The sequence below is a fragment of the Lissotriton vulgaris genome, chromosome 4_1 (assembly GCF_964263255.1).
Source record: "Lissotriton vulgaris chromosome 4_1, aLisVul1.2, whole genome shotgun sequence".
In the NCBI taxonomy this organism is placed as follows: domain Eukaryota; kingdom Metazoa; phylum Chordata; class Amphibia; order Caudata; family Salamandridae; genus Lissotriton; species Lissotriton vulgaris.
This window is the reverse complement of record NC_141691.1, coordinates 547,621,875-547,646,143: the sequence shown is the minus strand read 5'-3', so window position 1 is coordinate 547,646,143 and position 24,269 is coordinate 547,621,875. Positions and strand designations below refer to the sequence as shown.

General features: G+C 41.3%; 1 protein-coding gene across 1 annotated transcript in view; it reads left to right on the top strand.

Annotated features, from left to right (window-relative positions):
* The window catches only part of FBXL2 (F-box and leucine rich repeat protein 2), a 433,116-nt gene extending 409,318 nt beyond the window's left edge, over positions 1-23,798 (top strand). Inside the window, exons 14-15 of the mRNA XM_086966812.1 lie at positions 4,873-5,085; positions 22,894-23,798. Coding sequence (XP_086822938.1) covers positions 4,873-5,085; positions 22,894-23,001 — 321 coding nt within the window. The 3' untranslated portion in view covers positions 23,002-23,798. The remainder of the gene's footprint in view (positions 1-4,872; positions 5,086-22,893) is intronic.
* The last annotated feature ends 471 nt before the right edge of the window (positions 23,799-24,269 follow it).

Sequence of the window (24,269 nt, the reverse complement as noted above, 5' to 3'; positions counted from 1 at the left end):
GTCGCTCAACAGATTCATAACACACCTTGAGAACTATACTGTGACATCAGGATCATTCGAGTCTTATATCCAAAGCCACAAACCCTTTAGCTGCGAGGACCAACAGCCTAGACTAGTTATTGTCTGTGTAGTTTTTCCATCTGTTTGTGATTATAGCTATAAGGTCCCCAAGGACTTAATAATGCCCGTCTTGTGTGCTGTGTGATTGATGCTTATGTTCTCTCCTACCTCTTGCTGTTCCACGTCATCAAGCTTCTTTATACCCTGATGAAGTCCCTGGATACCAGTTGTGACAGAACCAGAACCCCATAGCCCTGAACACAGAGAATGTCCCCCGTGGCAGTCACATCCCTTTTCCCTTTGACATTTCCGAACCCCAAAAAGGCAGTGTGCGATGATGCTGCTGGAATTATTATTATTATTATTAGTATTATTATTATTATTATTATTATTATTATTATTATTATTATTATTATTAAGACATTTATAATGTGCATAGCTACTCCAGGGGGTTTCCTGGTGCAGGAAAAATACACACCTTGCGACATAAACGTAAAAAATACACACCCTTTTCCATAACACATCCAGACCACACGTTCTTGGTGTTTGGTTTGCCATCATGCCCTGTTTTTTGGGGCAGAAAGGGTTTCAGAATAACAATCCTCTGAACACGTTTCCCAGTACGTTTAACCATTGGCTGCATATACATAGCTTTTTTTTTACACAGGGATGGTTGCAGAGCTAACAAGATATGAGTGTAAATGTTTAAATACATTTTCATCTTCATCAGTGCTAGAGTAGTCATTTATAATTAACACCTCTTTAAGTGTTATAATTGCACATTGTATAATCATTTATTCTTTGTATGAATTTCTGTACTTTAAAAGCTTGACAGGTTGTTATGTTCCAGTTATGGTACAGTGGAATTAAATATGCAGAACAGAAGCATCTATGCAAGAGCTATTGGCTTTGCCATTTGTGTTTTAGCTGTGTTGTACACCAGCGTGGCTGCTGTTCGGAATGCGTGAAGGTTAGTGGGATAGAGGAAAGTGGTGTGTAGTGTTGTAGAGTAGAATGACGAAGAGTGAAGTAGAGAGTCGTAGAGTGGAGTGGCATTGAGTTCCATGTATTGGAGTGTCATAGAGTGGAGTTACGTCAAGTGGTGTACAGTGGAGTGGCATAGAGTAGGGTGGACAGCTGTAGAATGTATTGCTTAGAGTGTTGCAGAGTATAGTGGCTAAGAGTGCAGTGTTGTAAAGTGCCACAGCATAGAATTCAATGGCGTACATTAGAGCATCGTAGAATGTAGTGGCGTTAGAAATGAGGGTCTCTAGTTGGCAGAGGTAGGTGCCTTTATCCAACTAGGGAACCTTGCTTCTAGACGGGGTAAGGAGATACACACTTTAGATAACCCCTGCTCACACCCTTGGTAGCTTGGCACGAGCAGACAGGCTTATCCCAAAGGCAATGTTTAAAGTATTTTTACCAACACTCACAGTAACACCGTGAACACACCACAAATGGACACCACACCAGTTTAGAAAAATAAAATACCTTTATTTAATGAAACAAGTCTAAAACGACAAAAATCCAACAAAACAGTTACAAATATGACTTTCAGAAAGTTTCAAGAACTTGTACCATAGAAAACTATTGATGCATGACTTTTCACCAAAATACCTGTAGATGCATCAAAGTTCCAAAAGCCAAATACCTGCAGAGTCGGAAAACAAAGAGATGCAACACTCCTGAGACCTTGGGGAGGCGATGCGACAGTCCCGCTGCATGCAGAGGAAGGGTTGCATCGAATCTGAACTGTATGTGGAGTGAACGGTCGATTCTTTATGGCGGTTCTGGTCCGCGGGTGATGCCTTGGAAGAACTTGTCGCACATGTGCGATGTGTGGAAATATTTGATGCATCGGCGATCGGTGGGCACTGCGGGCACTGCCTCTGTCTATCTATCTCACTCTGTCTATTGATTGCCCTCACTCTATCTATCTGTCTATCGACCTCACTCTATCTATTGCCCTATCTATCTATCTATCTATCTATCTATCTATCTATCTATCTATCTATCTATCTATCTATCTATCTATCTATCTATCTATCTATCTATCTATCTATCTATCTATCTATCACCCTCACTCTATCTATCGCTCCTCACTCTATCTAACGCCCTCACTCTGTCTTTCACCCTCACTCTATCTATCTATCTATCTATCTATCTATCTATCTATCTATCTATCTATCTATCTATCACCCTCACTCTATCTATCGCTCCTCACTCTATCTAACGCCCTCACTCTGTCTTTCACCCTCACTCTATCTATCTATCTATCTATCTATCTATCTATCTATCTATCTATCTATCTATCTATCTAACGCCCTCACTCTATCGCCCTCCCTCCCTCTATCTACCTATCGCCCTCCCTCCCTCTATCTAGATATTGCCCTCTATCTATCTATCTATCTATCTATCTATCTATCTATCTATCTATCTATCTATCTATCTATCTAATCGCCCTCACTCTATCACATCACCACAGCATCACTCAGGGGCACCACAACTTCACTGTGCGCTACCACAGCATCACTGAACACCACAGCATCACTCGTCGCCACCACAACATCACTCAGCACCACCACAACATCACTAAGCACCACCACAGCATCAATCTGTGCAACCAATCAACAACTGGTTCAAATATGTTCTCTCAATATTTCAAACTTTATTACAAATGTCGCAAAAAGATGTTAATATTTCACTTCTGTTCTTGGATTTTCGTCACAATAATATCCACTGAACATAATCTTCACAAAAGTTATTTACTAAATTTTAAGCGATTGCCATTATAAATTACAATAAGTTTTATTTAAGTATTATTTTATTAAAAAAAATTAAAAGCCATTGTTATTTGTAATATCAATACATCTAAGTCACGTAAATACAACACATATTGCATTACAAATGCTATCGGTGTCACATTTGCGAAAGTTAAAACTATTGGCATTGTAAATGACAAAGATATTAATTTTGCTATTTTCAAAACCAACTCATAAATTAAAAAAAATAATAATTTACAATACCAATAGCTCAAACTTTCCTAATGTGAGACATATTGTATAGCAAATGTTGATCCATCTTATCCCTATGGGAAGATATGCTTGTAAAATGTTACAAAGCATTCCCCATTCTCTCCTATGAGGCAAGATAGCCTTTCAATAGTGAAAAACTAAATTGGCAGTATTTCACTATCAGGACATGTTACACACCAGTACATGTCCTACCTTTCACATACACTGCACCCTGCCCAGGGGGTTACCTTTCCGCCTACAATAGGGGTGCCCTAAATGTAAGAGAAGGGAAGGTTAGGACCTGGCAAATGAGTGCACTTGCCAAGTCGACATGGCAGTTAACAAACTGTGAACAAGCACTGTGGTGGCAAGCCTGAGACATCTTTTAAGGGCTACTCGTGTGGTTGGCACAATCTGTGCTGCAGGCCCACTAGTAGCATTTGATTTAGCAGCCCTGGCACACTCAATGCACTTTACTAGGGACCTACTGGTAAATCAAATATGCCAATCATACACCAATCATGGATAACCAATCACAATACCAATTTACACAGAGAGCATATGCACTTTAGCACTGGTCAGCAGTGGTAAGGTGCCCAGAGTCCTATAGCCAACAACAACAGGTCAGGAAGAAATAGGAGGCAGAAGCAAAAAGTGTGGGGTTAACCCTGCAAAAAGGGCCATTTCCAACAGGCATAGATTAGTGTGTTGCATAGTAGTGTGCAGTGAAGTAGAGTGTCATTGAGGGCATTGATGCAGAGTAGAGTGGCATAGAGTCCAGTGGTGTTAAGTCGTGCAAAGTAGAGTAGAGGTTCGTAGAATGGAGTGGCATAGAGTGGAGTGATGCAGAGTAGATGCAGTTGTGTAGAGTGGCATAGAGTGAGGTGATGCAGAGTGCAGTGGCGCACAGCAGAGTAGTGTTGAGTAGAGTGGCATAGAGTGAGGTGATGCAGAGTGGAATGCAGTGATGTAGGTTGCACAGGCATAGAATAGAGTGATGTAGAGTAGAGAGTCTTTGTATGCATCGCAACTGTGACAAGATAGGATCAAGATTTACAGGCCTGTTTACAAAAAGGAGCAATTGTGGAAGGTTACAGGGAGATGTAGTGTGAAAAAGCTTAGCTCCATGAGAGGGAATAACTCACTCTGGACAGCCTAAAGAAAATAAAGCCTGCAAATAGAAAGCCATAAAATGTGAGTTACAAACCACATACCCAATGATGAAGGGATTAAATGTAAGCATGCATGGTGCAGCAGTTTCGACAGCTCAAGAGATTGCTCACACTAAAACATTCAAACAAATAAGTAAACCTGTTTTTTAAATGTATGCAGCCTATAAATTACTAAGATGGATGCATCTAAAAGTTGCCGCAAGAAAGAGGACAATATGTTGCTGATTGGGCCATTTATACTGTGCGGCATGGACTAATGTACCCATCTGTGCTGTTTGAATGCATGTCTAAAACCAGAGGTTGTTGGGTCCTGTAGTTTTTCCTGTTAGTTCTCCTATTAATCAGTAATCATTGCTTGAACTTTTTCTGGCCGCAGTATGCTAGAACAAGCACAATATGATCCTCATGTCCTCATACATTTGATAATACTCATTCATTATAGTTTCTTCAATTAAAATAGTGTGTGAAGTTTGCTTCTTTGCAGATAGTGCCCTTGATTTTCCAGCTCTTCAATGTATTGCAATCACAAATATTTAATTGTACAGAATGCTTTTTGCCTTGTCCTGTTTAATGTTTTATGCAACTTTTGTGTGTTCTGACTTTCTGCTCTTTATCTTCTTTAGAGTTTGTCTCATTGTGAGCTGATCACAGATGATGGTATTTTTCATCTTAGCAACAGTGCATGTGGTCATGAGCAACTGCAGGTGCTGGAACTGGACAATTGTCCCCTGATTACTGATATGACCCTTGAGCACTTGAAGAACTGTCAGAGCCTGGAGAGAATAGAATTATATGATTGCCAACAAGTGACTCGGGGTGGCATCAAAAGGATAAGGGTAAAATAAAACAAAATGCAAATGTCAATTATAATATTTACATATTAAATGCACTTTTGTTGATGCAGTACTACAATACTGATTCTCTAAATTGTTACATACCTATGCAATGTTATATTTTGCCTGAAAGCAGAAAGTAATTTATTATGTGAGATTATTTTTGAGTTATCTACATATGTTCTCTTTTTTCTATCTGCTTGTGTAGGTTTCTCCACAAGGAGGTGGATTTCACCTCTCACTGTTTTCCTTTGTGTAAACTCCTGTGCAGAGTTGCAATCAGGCATTGTTTTTTATGTCTTTTCCTGTTCAGACAATGTGCTCGTTTCTTCTTAAAATAGTACACGCCATTGTGCAATTCGAACACACAATACTGCATTCTTCCTCTTCACAGTACGCAATTAACAAGGAACAATTTAATTCAACATCCTTACTATGACTCCCACTCTTTATCATCACAGTCCTTACACCGAGAAAGTGAATCTGCGTCCTGCAACTGAGCAACCTCCACTGTACCTTAAAATAATCTGAAATGTATTTGGCTCCTCGCCTTTCCACGACATTCTATAACTAGCCACCACTCACCAGGGTCATCCTGTTTTTAATACCCAAGCAGTAATCTATGGCCGTCAAAGCAATGAATCACAAAATATAGAACACTTGGGTCTAGAAGTCTAACAAGAAATAGAGAAAGTGTCCAAGAAGGTACTTTAGCGTCCCCTTGGGTGACCCTTTATTAGGACGAAATCCCCCACCCACCATAGGTGGCATACTTCATCATTGGGATTCTCTTCGTGTTGGGATACCTATTCCCAGAACGGGCTAAAAACCCCTCACTGAGAGGGAGGAGCTCAGGGATGTTTTTTTTCCTAATGCAGGCTGTACTAAATACCACAATTATGAGTCACAAATCAGGTGAACTGATAGATGCAGCGCCAAAAAAAAGGGGGTACTGGTACTGAAAGGATAAAACTGGCTACCCGTTTCCAGTGGCACAGTGAGCCCAGGACCCACCTCTGGTCATACCTGGCGCACTTAGGGCGAGAAAGCAAAAGACACACAATTGATGGACGGAATGCAGATCAAATCAAAACATTCACCCCCAGTCAAGAGATCTGGGTTAAATCCATCGTTCTCTTGCTCACCATGCCACCCCAGTTTAGACCTGGCCATATGCAAATCAGTCTTGACTCTGTGCCTCATGGGAAAAGTTGCAAACAAAACAGGTGATGGACCGAATGTGGATCAATGTCACACACTCATCCCAGTCCAAAGATCTGGGCCCAAATCCATCGTTTTTTTGCACTCCACACCACCCTGGGTTAGACAATGGCGATATGCAAATCAGCTCTGACCCTGTGCCCCATGGGTCCAGTCCGAACTACAAAAGCCATGTCCTTCCCAGAACGGAATCAAGCATCCGAGGACCGGACCGGTTTCGAGGTAACACCTCTCATCAGCCCGGCTAGCTTGACTCCAGTGGTGTGGAGTGCCTGGGACCCACGTCTGGGCATCCCCAGCGCACTTAGGGCGGAATTTGCAAACAAAACAGGTGATGGACCGAATGTGGATCAATGTCACACACTCATCCCAGTCCAAAGATCTGGGCCCAAATACATCGTTTTTTTGCACTCCACACCACCCTGGGTTAGACAATGGCGATATGCAAATCAGCTCTGACCCTGTGCCCCATGGGAACAGTCCAGTCCGAACTACAAAAGCCATGTCCTTCCCAGAACGGAATCAAGCATCCGAGGACCGGACCGGTTTCGAGGTAACACCTCTCATCAGCCCGGCTAGCTTGACTCCAGTGGTGTGGAGTGCCTGGGACCCACGTCTGGGCATCCCCAGCGCACTTAGGGCGGAATTTGCAAACAAAACAGGTGATGGACCGAATGTGGATCAATGTCACACACTCATCCCAGTCCAAAGATCTGGGCCCAAATCCATCGTTTTTTTGCACTCCACACCACCCTGGGTTAGACAATGGCGATATGCAAATCAGCTCTGACCCTGTGCCTCATGGGAACAGTCCAGTCCGAACTACAAAAGCCATGTCCTTCCCAGAACGGAATCAAGCATCCGAGGACCGGACCGGTTTCGAGGTAACACCTCTCATCAGCCCGGCTAGCTTGACTCCAGTGGTGTGGAGTGCCTGGGACCCACGTCTGGGCATCCCCAGCGCACTTAGGGCGGAATTTGCAAACAAAACAGGTGATGGACCGAATGTGGATCAATGTCACACACTCATCCCAGTCCAAAGATCTGGGCCCAAATCCATCGTTTTTTTGCACTCCACACCACCCTGGGTTAGACAATGGCGATATGCAAATCAGCTCTGACCCTGTGCCCCATGGGAACAGTCCAGTCCGAACTACAAAAGCCATGTCCTTCCCAGAACGGAATCAAGCATCCGAGGACCGGACCGGTTTCGAGGTAACACCTCTCATCAGCCCGGCTAGCTTGACTCCAGTGGTGTGGAGTGCCTGGGACCCACGTCTGGGCATCCCAGCGCACTTAGGGCGGAATTTGCAAACAAAACAGGTGATGGACCGAATGTGGATCAATGTCACACACTCATCCCAGTCCAAAGATCTGGGCCCAAATCCATCGTTTTTTTGCACTCCACACCACCCTGGGTTAGACAATGGCGATATGCAAATCAGCTCTGACCCTGTGCCCCATGGGAACAGTCCAGTCCGAACTACAAAAGCCATGTCCTTCCCAGAACGGAATCAAGCATCCGAGGACCGGACCGGTTTCGAGGTAACACCTCTCATCAGCCCGGCTAGCTTGACTCCAGTGGTGTGGAGTGCCTGGGACCCACGTCTGGGCATCCCCAGCGCACTTAGGGCGGAATTTGCAAACAAAACAGGTGATGGACCGAATGTGGATCAATGTCACACACTCATCCCAGTCCAAAGATCTGGGCCCAAATCCATCGTTTTTTTGCACTCCACACCACCCTGGGTTAGACAATGGCGATATGCAAATCAGCTCTGACCCTGTGCCTCATGGGAACAGTCCAGTCCGAACTACAAAAGCCATGTCCTTCCCAGAACGGAATCAAGCATCCGAGGACCGGACCGGTTTCGAGGTAACACCTCTCATCAGCCCGGCTAGCTTGACTCCAGTGGTGTGGAGTGCCTGGGACCCACGTCTGGGCATCCCCAGCGCACTTAGGGCGGAATTTGCAAACAAAACAGGTGATGGACCGAATGTGGATCAATGTCACACACTCATCCCAGTCCAAAGATCTGGGCCCAAATCCATCGTTTTTTTGCACTCCACACCACCCTGGGTTAGACAATGGCGATATGCAAATCAGCTCTGACCCTGTGCCCCATGGGAACAGTCCAGTCCGAACTACAAAAGCCATGTCCTTCCCAGAACGGAATCAAGCATCCGAGGACCGGACCGGTTTCGAGGTAACACCTCTGATCAGCCCGGCTAGCTTGACTCCAGTGGTGTGGAGTGCCTGGGACCCACGTCTGGGCATCCCCAGCGCACTTAGGGCGGAATTTGCAAACAAAACAGGTGATGGACCGAATGTGGATCAATGACACACACTCATCCCAGTCCAAAGATCTGGGCCCAAATCCATCGTTTTTTTGCACTCCACACCACCCTGGGTTAGACAATGGCGATATGCAAATCAGCTCTGACCCTGTGCCCCATGGGAACAGTCCAGTCCGAACTACAAAAGCCATGTCCTTCCCAGAACGGAATCAAGCATCCGAGGACCGGACCGGTTTCGAGGTAACACCTCTCATCAGCCCGGCTAGCTTGACTCCAGTGGTGTGGAGTGCCTGGGACCCACGTCTGGGCATCCCCAGCGCACTTAGGGCGGAATTTGCAAACAAAACAGGTGAAACATGGGAAAAGTCAGCACGAACTGCCAAGCCAGGTTCTCCCTGGACCGGAAACAAGCATCCAAGGAACTGGCTTGGCAGTTCGGGCTGGACTGTTCCCATGAGGCACAGGGTCAAGACTGATTTGCATTTGGCTGGGTTCAAACTTGCATGGCATGGTGAGCAAAAAAACGATGGATTTAGGCCCAGATCTCTGTACTGGGGTGAATGTATGACAATGTTCTGCATTCTGTCCATCAACTGTTGTTTTTGCATTTGTAACCCCGTGGGACGGGTATGCCCAGACGTGGATCCAGTGCTCTCCATGCCACTGGAATCAAGCTATCCTGGCTGAAAAGGGGTGAAACCCCGAAACCGATCATAGGAATCTTGTTTCCAGTCCGGGGAGGACCTGGCTTGGCAGTTTGGGCTGGGTTGTTCCCATGAGGCACAGGGTCAAGACTAATGTGCATACGGCTGGGTTCAAATTGGAATGGCATGGTGAGCAAAAAAACAATGGCTTTAGGCCCAGATCTCTGTACTGGGGTGAATGGATGACAATGTTCTGCATTCTGTCCATCAACTGTTGTTTTTGCATTTGTCACCCCGAGTGGGACTGGTATGCCCAGACGTGAGTCCCGTGCTCTACATGTAACTGGAATCAAGCTATCCTGGCTTAAAAGGGTGAAACCCTGAAAATGGTCCTAGGATACTTGTTTCCAGTCCCGGGAGGACCTGGCTTGGCAGTTCAGGCTGGACTGTTCCCATGAGGCACAGGGTGAAGACTGATTTGCATATGGCTGGGTTCAAACTGGATTAGCATGTTGAGCAAAAAAACAATGGATTTCGGCCCAGATCTCTGTACTGGGGTGAATGTTTGACAATGTTCTGCATTCTGTCCATCAACTGTTGTTTTTGCATTTGTCACTCGAGTGGTACGTTTATGCCCAGACATGGGTCCCGTGCTCTCCATTCTACTGTAATCAAGCTATCCTAAGTGAAGTGAGTGAAACCCCGGAACCGGTCCAAGGATGCTGGTTTCCGGTCCAGGGAGGACCTGGCGCGGCAGTTCGGGCTGGACTGTTCCCATGAGGCAAAGGGACAAGACTGATTTGCTTATGGCTGGGTTCTAACTGGAATGGCATAGTGAGCAAAAGAAACAATGGATTTAGACCAAGAACTCTGTACTGGGGTGAATGTTTGACAATGTTCTGCATTCTGTCCATCAACTGTTGTTTTTGCAGGATTAAAAACAAGGCACCGGCAGGAGTAACATATACCTGCAGTTAGTGACAATAATGTTCATGTTTCAGCCTATTAACCCTCTGTGGAGGTGTTGTGGCTTTCTTCGGGACCAACTTGTGCTGCTGCTTAATGGATTAGTGTATCCACATTCCAGTGTAGTGCAAAGCTGTACAAACAATAACAGATATTCAGGAGAAGTTTCTAAGTATCTCAAAACGATGAAATACGTTAAAGAAAGAGGCTACAAAACCAAGGATCCTTTTCGTCTCCACCATATTTTGCAAGGGATTCACTGGTAATACCTATACAGGGGGCATAATTGAAAATAACTCATTAAAGTAAGTCAAGTCAAGAAAATGTTTATTTAGACTAGTGGTCTTTAAACAATAGAGCAATAAAAAGGTGATAAAATACCTATGTAGCAATAAAACCATATATAAATTATTCAGATAAAATGTGTCCTCCAATAAAATCTGCTACTAATTTTATAAAACATATCCATACCCCTACTGGTTCTCAATAAGCATTGCACTAACAGCCCTCATAAATCTTCCAATAGCACATGATATATCTAAAAAAAACATCTCAGCTAAAACTTGTATGGCATGGCTTCGGATCCTAATTTTATATTTCAAGAATATTGGGTGTAACCATTGTCTCCGCTGTTGTTTGAGTTTTAAGCAATCCAACCCACGGATACAGTTCCCTCCTATTGCAATCATTTTTGCTTTTGCATTAGCGCTTATCTTACAGGGGTTTAGTCCATTTCTTACTCTCAGTACCTCATTTCTTAACATCTGGTTTGGCAGGGTATTCGCATATGGATAGCTCACTTTATTCCACCATGCATCTAACATAAAGTGTACAGATTTATTATCAGTTAAATATTGATAATCATTTTCATTACACAATTCTGTGCATAGCTCCTCTAGCTCACTCTTGGAGATTTTGATTTGAAGTTTCTGCAGAAGCAGCTTTACCTTCATTGCAGTGCAAACAGCGGCCAGGATAGACCTAATCTTTTTTGGCCCTTTTAATTTGCTTTGCACAATTTTATTCTTGCACCACTGAGAAATGGTCCGTTCATCCTCCCCACTCAGTTTTCCTCAGAATGCTATTAGGGCTTTTGTGGCCAGCATGTTCCATGAGGTCATGGCCGTTTCTAATCTTAATGCTTGAATCATGATTGAACTGGGGAGTGACAGTAAATACTTCAGGCATTTCCCCTCCTCAGCATCCCATCTGTTTTTACCACTAATATATAGCAATTCAGCTCCATATTAAAGTTGCAGGGGGATCATTGCTTTGCACGCTTTTAGCACTGGTCTACATGACATTTCTCCTAGGGGCTTATTACATTTTTTCAGCCAACTCACCGAGGCAATAGCCCTGGCCCTTAAAGCCTCTAGGTGAAATTTCCATTTCAGAGACCGCTCGAACCAAACTCCAAGGTAGTTATATTAGTTTACTACTTTAATTCTCTCCGAGGCTAGGTGCCACTTAAATTTACTTTTAGTTTTCCCAAAGTAAAGTACTCTGCTCTTTTTCATGTTTACTACTAATTTCTTCCATCTACAATAGCTCTCGAATTTCTCTAATTTCCTATTCTGGTCTGGTCTAGGATCGCAAGATCATCGGCATACAATAGGCATGCCACAAATTTACTATTCATTTTGGGGCTAAAGCTTTTTGCAGCAGCTAATGTCGCGGGCAGATTGGCCACAAGCAAGGAGAAGAGTAGAAGGGCTTAATACACAACCCTGTCTCAAACCATTGTTCACTTGTATTTTTTGTGTTAATGTCCCCGTGGTATCCAAAATAACCCGAGCCCAGTTCCTCCTATGCAGCTCCTGAATTAGCCTTAAGAGGTCATTTGGGATATCTTATTTTCTCAGTGCCTCCCATAGACGGTTTCTATGTACAAGGTCAAAAGCGGCACAGAAATCAACAAAGCAGCAGAAAAGACTCCCCACCGGCTCCACAGACTTACATGCAATGGACAAGAGCGAGAAACATTGATCAATTGTCGAATGTCGTTCTATGAACCTTCCTGTTCCATTGGTACTATACCATTAAGCCTTCCCAGGATTATTTTTGCTAATATCTTTTCGGCCACATCCAGGAGATTAATCATCCAGTAGTTTTTGGGGCTTTTTCCATCTCCCTTTTTGTGTATCGGTCTGATAATTGCCCCTCTCCAATTTCCAGGTATGATCCCTGTATCCAAAATTCTATCAAACAACCTGTACAGTAACTCCGCCCACCAATCTAGGCGTTTAAAAAATAATAATTATCGGGAGCATATTATCTGGTCCGGCAGCTCTGGTAAAACTTATAACTTGCAAATATATTTCTAATGTTTCCTAGTGCAAACATAGCTCTAATATCCTCACCCACTCTCACCCAAGGGGTTGCTTCTTTCTCCACAATCTCCACTTCTTTACCATATATCTGCTGCAATGGTCCACCCAAGCTTGCTCCTCCACTCCAAGAGAGGTTTTTGAGTATCTCAAAACAATGAAAAAACGTTAAAGAAGGTACAAAACCAATGATCTTTTTTGTCTCCAGCATATTTTTCAGGGGATTCACTGGTAATACCTGTACAAGGGCATGATTGAAAATATCTCATTAAAGTAATCTATATAAGGTTATTCAATTGTACATCACAGACGTCATCTCTCTTATTTTATACGGTTGTATAGTAAAGTTATATTAACGTTGTGGGAGAAGTTCCTTTTACCACAACAAAAGCAATATTCAATGTATATAAACTCGGAAAATGCATAATGACAGGAGAGGATATATATTATGTCTTCATGCCTTACCCATATATTGCAGGAGAACTGACCTCACCTTAACCTGGCATGCAGCTCAGGGAGGGTGCATCGCTCTGTAAAACACATGAGAGATGAGTTAATAATCTCACTTTCCTGATGTGAAGCTATAGTTTGTCTAATTCTCACAATTTATCACTACTGAAAGCGTCCCAACTAAAGAGGTGTGCACTAAAACGGGATTATTTCAAACAAAAATGGAACACGATGGAAAGACATCTCTGCTTAGGTAAAAATAAACCAGGGTAAGCTATAGTTTGGGTCCATTCGTGTCTCAGTTTGGGCAGATCCCTAACTACTCTATGTTAACCAACAAAAGGATTCTTTTGGGGGCATGAGTTGTGTGTTGGTGTGTCTCTATCAGACAACCTCCCTTTTAGACAGTTCTTACGCCTTAGGAGGAATTGTTCTTCTACAGAAAAATATGAAGAACATGCTGAGATTTTGACATCCCAATTAAGGAAGAGAGATTACCCTATACGTTTGGTACACAGGTCAGCGAAGAGGGCGTTGAATAATAATAGAGATGCGCTATTAGAAATTGCCCCACCTAAGGAATCGAAGTCTATAGGTAACTTTGTAAACACTATCGACACATTCTCCAATCAGATAAAAAAATCAATCTGCAAGAACTAGAAAATGTTAAATACAGGCAAAATTTCAATTGAAACACCTCTATTCACTTTTAAAAGAATTACCAATTTAAGTGATAGATTAGTTCACATGAGGGCGCCAGACCAGAGGAACTTGAATCAAGACACCTTTTGGGGACTACCTGCGGTGGGAGGACATTTCCCTTTCGGCTCGTGTGGGGTGTGCTTTCAAACATGTCACACAACCTCTATTGACATTGTTACTGAAAGACCTTGGGAAATGAAACGGCAAACCAACTGTAATAGTGACAAACTGATCTACCTTATCATATGTCCATGTGTACTACGTTATGTAGGAATGATAACTCGTAAAATCAAGACCAGGATTATGGAGCATAAGAGTACTATGCGCTGCAAAAAACAGGCTACAAAACTAACCAATAATTTTCTAGAAAAGTGGCATGCAGCAGATGATCTCAAGTGGACAGTTCTTGATCAGCCTCACATCCCTTCACATATTGTTGACATTACAAGTTTCTTTGTTTGAAGACAGCAAAGACTGGTCTATAGGCTACATAGCGACACAAATTAACTCAATTATGATAGTCCTTGCACCTCTATCTCCATAAAATAGCCTCGACATGAGTCGTATATAACCATCACTTTTTTGAGATTCTGATATAAATACTTTACTTTCATTTTATTGAAAAGGGAATATATTATGAATACTATTTGTGAATTTGATACTAACTGAATAAAGAATTCATGTCAAGGTATAAGATGAAATAACGAAGTACTGAAAGGTTATGGCAGTTTACCCCTTACAACTAACACTGTATGAACAAACACTGTATCACCTTCATACTTAGATTATGAATTATCTGCCTTTTTAAGAATGTATAAACAATATATTTCAGTTATCTGGTTTGATTAGCTGAAGCAATCTATTGCTAAACATTTTCCATTATGTCTATTTTCATGAATTTAGAGCATTTGAACTACATAGAAGGTTTGCATAATTACAAGATAGGAATTGTAAATATGCTACTGCATTTCAGCTAGTGTTTTAAGGGTTGTGTTTTGGAGACTATCTGGCACCACTTCCCTTTCAAACAGCTTGGGCAATCTACTCCATGTATGCTAGAACAACACTAGCTATATTCGAGATGACCACGCCATAAAACTACCACACCCAGCATTATTGTCACTCTCCTGACACCGATGTGACGTCAGACATTCTGCGACCGCATGACACGGCTTCCTGCAGTTGCTCAAAAGAAGGCGTGCTCTCTCCTGACTACGGCACCTGGGGTACCGACTGTGAGGTAAGGCGCTTTTTCAATATAGCGGGATCTCTCCTGACACGCCAACATTTTCAATGCCCCCAAAAGAATCCTTCTGTTGGTTAACCTAGATTAGTTTGGGATTTGCCTGAACTGAGACACAAATGGGCCCCATACTATGGATTAACCTGGGCTATATTTACTTAAACAGAGATGTCTTTCCATTATGTCTCATTTTCATTTAAAATAATACTGTTTTAGTGGACACCTCTTTATTTGGGAAGCATTTAGTACTGATAGCTTGTGAGAATTGGATAAACTATCCCTTAGCATCACACTAGTTTTTCCCAGAAATGCCTGACAGATAACGTTGGTAACACAAGATGCGATTGAGATTATTAACTCATCTTGCGTTTTTACAGAGCGGTGCCCCCCCCCCCCCCCCCCCCCCCCGAGCTGCATGCCAGGTTAAGGTGAGATCAGTTCTCCCCAATATACAGGTAAGACATGAAGACGCAGGAGCGCAACGTCCATAGGGCTCAAAGGGCTTCATCACCCCCCATTGTGTGTCAGCCCGGGCTGAGGCAGCTTCTCGAGCACAAACACAGACAGTTTTTGAGCTTATTGTAGCCGCACTTGAGTACTTCACCGGTCTTTAAAAGACCATTTATATGTTAACGAGGCTTTGTTGTTTTATCACCCCTTCATCGCCACTCTGCCTATTGCTGTAAGAATTATCCCCCACACCCCGGAATTTTCTTGTAGCCCATCCCCCAAAATTTGACTCACGTTGCACCTCTGTGAAGACGGAATATATATGTTCTCCTGTCATTATGCATTTTCTGAGCCAATATATATTAATGATTGTTTTTGCTGTGGTAAAAGGAACATCTAATAAAACGTTAATATTACTTTTCTATTCAACCTTGTAAAATAAGAGAAGTGATGTCCATGATGTACAATTGAATGACCTTAAAAGGGTTACTTTAATGAGTTATTTTCAATTTTGCCCCTATATAAGTATTACTAGTGAATCCCCTGCAAAATATGCTGGAGACGAAAAGGATCATTCGTTTTCTAGCCTCTTTCTTTAACGTTTTTTCATTGTTTTGAGATTCTCAAAAACTTTTCTTGAATTTCTGTTATTGTTTGTCCTGCTTTACACTACACTGGAATGTGGATACCGTAATTCATTAAGCAGCACCACACGTTGGTCCTGACAAAAGCCACAACACCTCTGGGGGGTCAATAGACTGAAACATGTAGACCATTATTGTCACTAACTGCAGGTATATGTTACTCCTGCCAGTTCCCTGTGTTTAATCCTGGCTCCAGGTCGTGTAAATAAAGGTGTTATGTACCTGGTAGCCATGTATTTCCTTTCACACCACTACCCCCTTTTTTCTTGCGCTGTATCTCTCACCTGGCCCAATTTGTGACTCATCATTGTGGTATTTAGTATACCCTGAATTAGAAATGAAACCTCTGTGAGCTCCTCCCTCTCAGTGAGGGTATTAAAGCCTGTGCTGGGACTAGGTATCCAGACATGAGGAGAATCCCAATGATGAAGCATGCCACCTACGGTGGGTGAAGGAGTTTGTCCTAATAACTGCAGCGCCAGGTCCTCCCTGGACCGGAAACCAGCATCCTTGGACCGGTTTTGGGGTTTCACCCCACTTCACCTAGGATAGCTTGATTCCAGTAGAATGGAGAGCACGGGACCCATGTCTGGGCATAAACGTACCACTCAAGTGACAAATGCAAAAACAACAGTTGATGGACAGAATGCAGGACATTGTCAAACATTCACCCCAGTACAAAGATCTGGGCCGAAATCCATCGTTTTTTTGCTCAACATGCTAATCCAGTTTGAACCCAGCCATATGCAAATCAGTCTTCATCCTGTGCCTCATGGGAACAGTCCAGTCCGAACTGCCAAGCCAGGTCCTCCCTGGACTGGAAACAAGTATCCTAGGACCATTTTCGGGGTTTCACCCTTTTAAGCCAGGATAGCTTGATTCCAGTTACATGGAGAGCACGGGACTCACGTCTGGGCATACCCGTCCCACCCAGGGTGACAAATGCAAAAACAACAGTTGATGGAGAGAATGCAGAACATTGTCAAACATTCACCCCAGTACAGAGATCTGGGCCTAAAGCCATTATTTTTTTGCTCACCATGCCATTTCAATTTGAACCCAGCCATATGCACATTAGTCTTGACCCTGTGCCTCATGGGAACAACCCAGCCCAAACTGCCAAGCCAGGTCCTCCCTGGACTGGAAACAAGATTCCTATGATCGGTTTCGGGGTTTCACCCCTTTTCAGCCAGGATAGCTTGATTCCAGTGGCATGGAGAGCACTGGATCCACGTCTGGGCATACCCGTCCCACGGGGTGACAAATGCAAAAACAACAGTTGATGGACAGAATGCAGAACATTGTCATACATTCACCCCAGTACAGAGATCTGGGCCTAAATCCATCGTTTTTTTGCTCACCATGCCATTCAAGTTTGAACCCAGCCAAATGCAAATCAGTCTTGACCCTGTGCCTCATGGGAACAGTCGAGCCCGAACTGCCAAGCCAGTTCCTTGGATGCTTGTTTCCGGTCCAGGCAGGACCTGGCTTGGCAGTTCGAGCTGACTTTTCCCATGAGGCACAGAGTCAAGACTGATTTGCATATGGACAGGTCTAAACTGGGGTGGCATGGTGAGCAAGAGAATGATGGATTTAACCCACATCTCTTGACTGGGGGTGAATGTTTTGATTTGATCTGCATTCCGTCCATCAATTGTGTGTCTTTTGCTTTCTCGCCCTAAGTGCGCCAGGTATGCCCAGAGGTGGGTCCTGGGCTCACTGTGCCACTGGAAACGGGTAGCCAGTTTTATCCTTTCAGTACCAGTACCCCCTTTTTTTTGCGCTGCATCTATCAGTTCACCTGATTTGTGACTCATAATTGTGGTATTTAGTACAGCCTGCATTAGAAAAAAAACATCCCTGAGCTCCTCCCTCTCAGTAAGGGGGTTGTAGCTCGTGCTGGGAATAGGTATCCCAACACGAAGAGAATCCCAATGATAAATTATGCCACCTATGGTGGGTGAGGAATTTCGTCCTAATAAAGGGTCACCCAAGGGTTCGCTGAAGTACCTTCTTGGACACTTTCTCTTATTCTTGTTAGACTTCCAGACCCAAGGGTTATATATTTCGTGATTAATATTAAACTGGGGAGTTAACCCTCATAGGTCTTTAAAATTCTCCTCCGACTCCCTTCCCTCCCTGTTTGTGTGTATATGTCTAAGACATTAGCCTTCGCTAAGAGAATTTAAAGAATAAGTGTTGTGAGGAAGAAATTAGTGAGGCTGTTTATTGAAGAGTATCCGTTAAGTAATCTGCACATTACCACATCACCATTTGTCACAGCTTGTAGAATTTCAGCCATTACAAAATGACTGTCTGGTTGATCTGCAGAAGTAAGATGCTATAGTCGCTTTGCAGCATCCATGATTGTTTTTTATGACGGAAAAAAATATAATAAGCATTAGGTACCAACCCCCCAGAAGCAGAGTTAGTTGACAATCGTCCCAAACGAAATTTTTAGTCACCTGTAAACATATTGATGATTGACTATGCGGTGGCATTGCAGTTATAATAGAGGTATATGCCTTCTATTTCTGCCTATGTTGCTACCATCCCTCCTCTTTTACTCAGCTGTGTAATGTGAGGCATCTTCAGATCTGCTTGCACATATATGATCCAGAAAGTTAGCTGGCTTTAGCATTAAATAAGTCAATCATTCAGAGCGGGAAAAACCGCGCCGGAGATTGTGGTAGCACTTGGTCCCCTTCTCATCGATGTCGTAGCTCCCATATTACCAAGATGGCCAGCAAACCATGATGCAGGAAGAGAAGCAGTATAGAATAGAGGCTGGGTGTTCATTGTCTTAGGTGCAAACAGTCCAGCTGCTGCTTGCAATCGATCTGAGACTCCATTGGTGGAGTCTTGAGCTGCTCTACTGGTGGTCCAAACAGCAAGATTGAGATGGAGGACTTTTGGACAAAACGTTGGGGCTTGCGGAGCTGAGACGAACAAAAGGCCGGGTGTGCTCTCTTTCGCACATGAAGCCTTGTATGCTGAATGATCATTTGGCTTGAGTTGGAATGTAGAAGGGTGCATTCTCCAATATTGTATCTTTTATATTTACATGCCAAATTATTTCCCTTTGTCAGTCTAGGAATCACTGGTACATTAAAATGGGAGTATACAGTATAAAAAATATACAACCTATAGCATAAAATGCAAAAAGGCCTAAGGCCTGCAACAACACAGTCTGTTTAGTGACCATCCACCTAATATGAAAGAACCTAAACTTCAGCCAATGAGCTGGAAGCTTAAGCCCTCCTAATCCCCTAGAGGCCCCTTAGCTCAAATTTCTACCACAAGTCATGTGCGAGGAAGAACTCTGTCAAAGCTCTGCTCTAACCTTTCAGTGAACCTGAAATTATTTCCATGTTGGTCTGCTCTGGATTTGAACCAGCCCTATCTTCAGCACTACAGTATTGTGAGTTGTTTTAGAAAAGATTTATGGTTAAAATTTGCGGGCCAGGGAGATCTTTTGGTCTGACAAGCTACTGTCACCATGGCTGATAATGAGAAGAGATCTCTAAAACCGGTTTGTCTTGCGTCACTAGAAAAGTTACTCTGATGACCCACATTTTCAGTGTATTTATTTTGTTTATCCAAAGCATAAGTCCGCGGAATGCAAGAATCATAATTCTTTCTCCTCTAAGACTCTTAAGGATTGAGAAAGGAGGTAGGCATTATTCCTTATGACAAAAGAGAATATTCAACCTTCTAAAGGAGTTGCCCCCTTTTCAGGGTAGATTCTTTGAAGTGCTCCCTCAAGCCCTTCCATGAAGGCAGTGCACAAAAGGAGACTTTTATAGTTTTCTATTTGGTACAGTGTTTGCAGCCACCTCCTCTGCTGACAAACTAGAATCTTAACACTACAGAAGCTCACCTGTGACAAAGAGTAAGAAATCTACCCAGGATGCTGATGTTGAAGATGGAAATGTGCTCTACTAAGATTTTAGGAATGTTTTACCTAAGGCAGTGTTTTTATTTAATTTGAATATTTTTATATGTGTGTTTTAACTGAATCTGTTCACTTTTGGTGTCTACATTGCTTGCTTTGACTACATGCAGCACTTTTTTTGGGAGTCTTTTTATTCATGCATGCATCACTTTTTTCTGCTTCAGGATTTGAAGCGCTACCTGGGCATTTGCTCACTATCGGGTGGAAGTTGGTGCTACGAGTGGTGCCCGCTCTCCTCCTATACAGCCACATTTTTATTCAAATGAGATATTTCGATTTTCTTTTTGTAATTAGTTTCTAATTTTGCAAAAAAAATTACATTGTAGAAATGTTTATATTTACTAATAAAAATTGTTATATTTATAAAATTTAAAAAAGTTTGTATATGTTTTATAATTTTTAAATTTGGAATAATAGTATAATATTTTATGGTTTAAAGTTCAGGAATGTTGAAAAAAGTTAAAAATATTTTAATTACCAATAGTAATAAACATAATTTTTTTTTATATTTATACATTTGTATATTTAAGTTTGTAGTTTATGGTATTTTTTCAGATAATTTTAAAATGTATTGTGTAGTAAAAAAAATGCATGAGTATGCAGTATTAATTACGTGTTTAAGTTGTTCAATATGTATTACCTTGTTTAAAATCAATTATGTTGAAGGGTCTATTGTAAAATTCACCTCATTAATGCTGTACACTTTTTTCAAATACCCTTAGATTGAACTGGGATTATTAAATGTCACCTTTTTGAGTCCAACGCCTTCCACAAATTAGTTTACATTGGAGTGGGAATAGTAAATGTAAACCCTTTATTCTCCAACACTGTCCCCAAATTGGTATTGGTTGGAATGTGAATAGTAAATGTCACCCCTTTAATGTCCAACACACTGTGCACTGGAAGCGAGCCCCTGGCCTTAAGGGCCTGCCTCTATGTACTTTGGTGTGGTAATAGTACATTTAAGCCCTTTTAGTTTCCAACACCTTCCCCAAATTTGTTTAGATTGGAGTGGGAATGGTAAATGCAACCCTTTAATTTCCAACACCTTCCCCAAGTATGGTCGGATTGGACTAGGAATGGTGACTGTCACCCCTTTAGGGTCTATCAATTTTTTACTTTACATTTTTTACTTTAATTTGTATATTGTAAATATAGTTTGTGTTATTTTACTACTATTGTTGATCATTAGAAATATGATGAAAAAATATTTAGGTGTAAGTTTGTATACAAAAATAATAATGAATGCATTGTTTTATGTAATAAAGACAGAACATACATTTGTTTTCTTTTATTTATTTTTTCAAAATGTATTACTTGTATATCGACATTTTTGGTTTCATGTATTGCTTGTCAAATACAAGCATTTCTATACAACTTATTAAATAAAATATTTCTTTAATTTCTTTATTAAAAATTGTAAATTATATATACATAGTGTCTGTTGTTTATTTTCAACTTTTATTTTACATTGTTTATCAGTTTAACATTTCTTATCTTTTTAAAATACATTGTTTCAATATTTAAAAACCAAATTAAGTATATATTAAATTGTATATATTTTGTACTAATATTCAATTTATACTTTGTATATTTTAAACATTTTTCATAATATATTTTGATATGTTTTACATGCGTCATATTTTTTAACATTCATGTATGAGTTTAATAAACATTTTTACATATTTCTCTCTGTCCCTGGCCCAGATAGTTTCAGACCCCTGCCTGTGGCCGAGGTCTGTTCAGGAGATCAGTCCTGCCGTCTGGGGTGAATCGCTATGCCGGCAATTCAGGATAATGTTTTGTATTTTTCCATGTGCAGACGGGCGATCAGGGGTAGTACGATTACGCACCCATCTTGCTTGGCTACGCTCCCTCAGTGTAAATATTGGTTGTGCTTACTTGGTTAAGTAGTTGTTTAAATATATATTGTTTTTCCTGTAAGGGTTTGGTGAGAAAATCTGGCATTTTCCTCGTCTTTTTAGTGTTTGTCGTTTTTGAAGTAGTCAGTTGCTTAAATTAGTGTGCGCTTTATATTGATGATTTAATTGTTTAGTTGATTGTATTGGTTAAAGTTGTTTATTGTTTTATTTCATTGGTTTAGTTTTAGTTTGAATTTTTTTTTTGTTTCGTCCTTCTATGGTAAATGCTAATTTAAGTATTATTTTTGTTGTGTGATATATAGTTTTTATAGGAAGTTATTATATATTAATATTTTATTGAAGTGTAAATGTTTCTAATTAATGCTTATATTTTTGGGGGATTGTATTGTTATAAGTGTTTGTTGTATATTTGTTCCGAAGTAGGTAAATGTCACTATATTTTTGTTAAATTTGAGTATGCGTGTAAAAGCTTTTTGCTTTATTTTAATTAATTGTTTTATGGAAAGTTTTTTTTTTTACACTCACTAGTGATTATTTAGGTATTTTGGTAATATTATTGTCATTGATACTGTGTGTTTTGATATTATTGATATAATCTATTTTAATTTGAAGGTAATCATATTTTTGTATCCGTGCGCCCCCCTCGCCCCCACCTGCCAGCAATGTGGGCCACTACTGCTTATTTTAATGATATGCCACATAATCTAACCGAACTTCATATTTAAATCAGGTGTGACATTTCCTACGATATTACCTTGAGCTCATAATCTTAAAAGGACATCTGGAAACTCTTCTCTTTTCTAAATACATAGTAGTTAACAATCTTTAGCCAATATTAATAGGGAAATTCTGGAGAACATGTACCTAAAACCTTTTCACTGTACTGCCTTGTACAAAGTTATCAGGGCAGACATCAACTGAGCTAGTAAAATATATTTACTTTGGACTTTGATTAAAAGTCAAATTAATCCTATTTGCATCTTCCTATTTTATGAACATTTCAATACAGCTTTTGCTTTTCTTACCAGGCTCATCTCCCAGAAGTAAAGGTTCATGCATACTTTGCTCCTGTAACTCCGCCTCCTTCGATCGGAGGCAGCGGACAACGCCTGTGCAGGTGCTGCATCATTCTTTGACCCTGCCATGAAGAGGAGAAAGTGCACTGCACTGCATTTGTTGACAGCAGACTGGCCACATCAAGGGGTTCTAGGGAAAAAGGATTTCCATGATATCTTCGGGTATTTGGTGCCCTGGATATATGCTAATCACCTGGACTGTTCATTATGTGTACTTTGAATGTACATTTTTAAAATAGGGATGGCAGATGCAACTTGCATACAATGATGCACCATGTCCCTGACCATTATTCCATTTAAATAACTATCACTATCTGCCTTCAGGGGACCTTTCTGATAAATTAATGTGAATAATGAGGTAATGCAGCACACTGCACCTTGCCTATTTGAATCTATGTTGGTGCTTATCAGACAGATGTGCCCTGTCAGACTAGAGTTTTGTTTCATCATGCACTGAAGTTTCTACAATATATCTATGTATAAAAGCAAAGATTTGGTTATTTTTGTTTTTGATTTGAGATTCCTATCAAATGGTCAGCCACCGTCCAATCTGTTTTGGTGTGGAGCAGCACATTCATGTTCATGATTAATGTGTTCATCTGAGATAGTGTATCAGCATCGTCACAGACTGCAAAATCTTACCTGCATCTTCTACTTGGAGCAGTAAAGGAAAATATTTTTCTAGAAAAGTATGCTTGCTCTTATTGGACCTGTATCCACTTTGGCATCCATAAAAGCCAGACCCGCACGTAGGTTCTACACAGTTTTGTGCCTTCTTTTCCAAGAGTCTCCACCAACAATTTAAACGTATACTTGTCTTCAGTTTGCATTTAATATATCATTTTTTTAGTCTTTTCACATTGTGTTTTATCTCTTCTTTTCACAGGTGCACCAAATTTCACTTTCAGTACATGTTTTTTTTGCATGGTTAGATATATTTCCAAGCACAACAGTCATGGATTAACAATGGCTTTATTATATATTTTGCTTGAGTGACTGGCAAGATGTGTGAAAATCCTCCAATCATGGAAGTGTGCTAGAATTTTTTTATCTTGCTTCAGAGACTATTTAATATCACAAATTGTCTAGTCCTCTGAATACTTGCATGAATATAATGCCAAAAGACTGTGCGCAATCCAAGTGGAGGGCGAAAGTGATGACAATGTGTTCTCAACACAAGGATATGCTCCAATATCAAAATGAGTTTCTCATTTACAAGGTGATGCACAGTTGAGCATAATACTTTGGCCACATGAATAGTAGAAAGAGGCAAATGGTTGCCATTCGGTGCAAAGAAGTATTTTTCTACATTACCATGCAATATGATC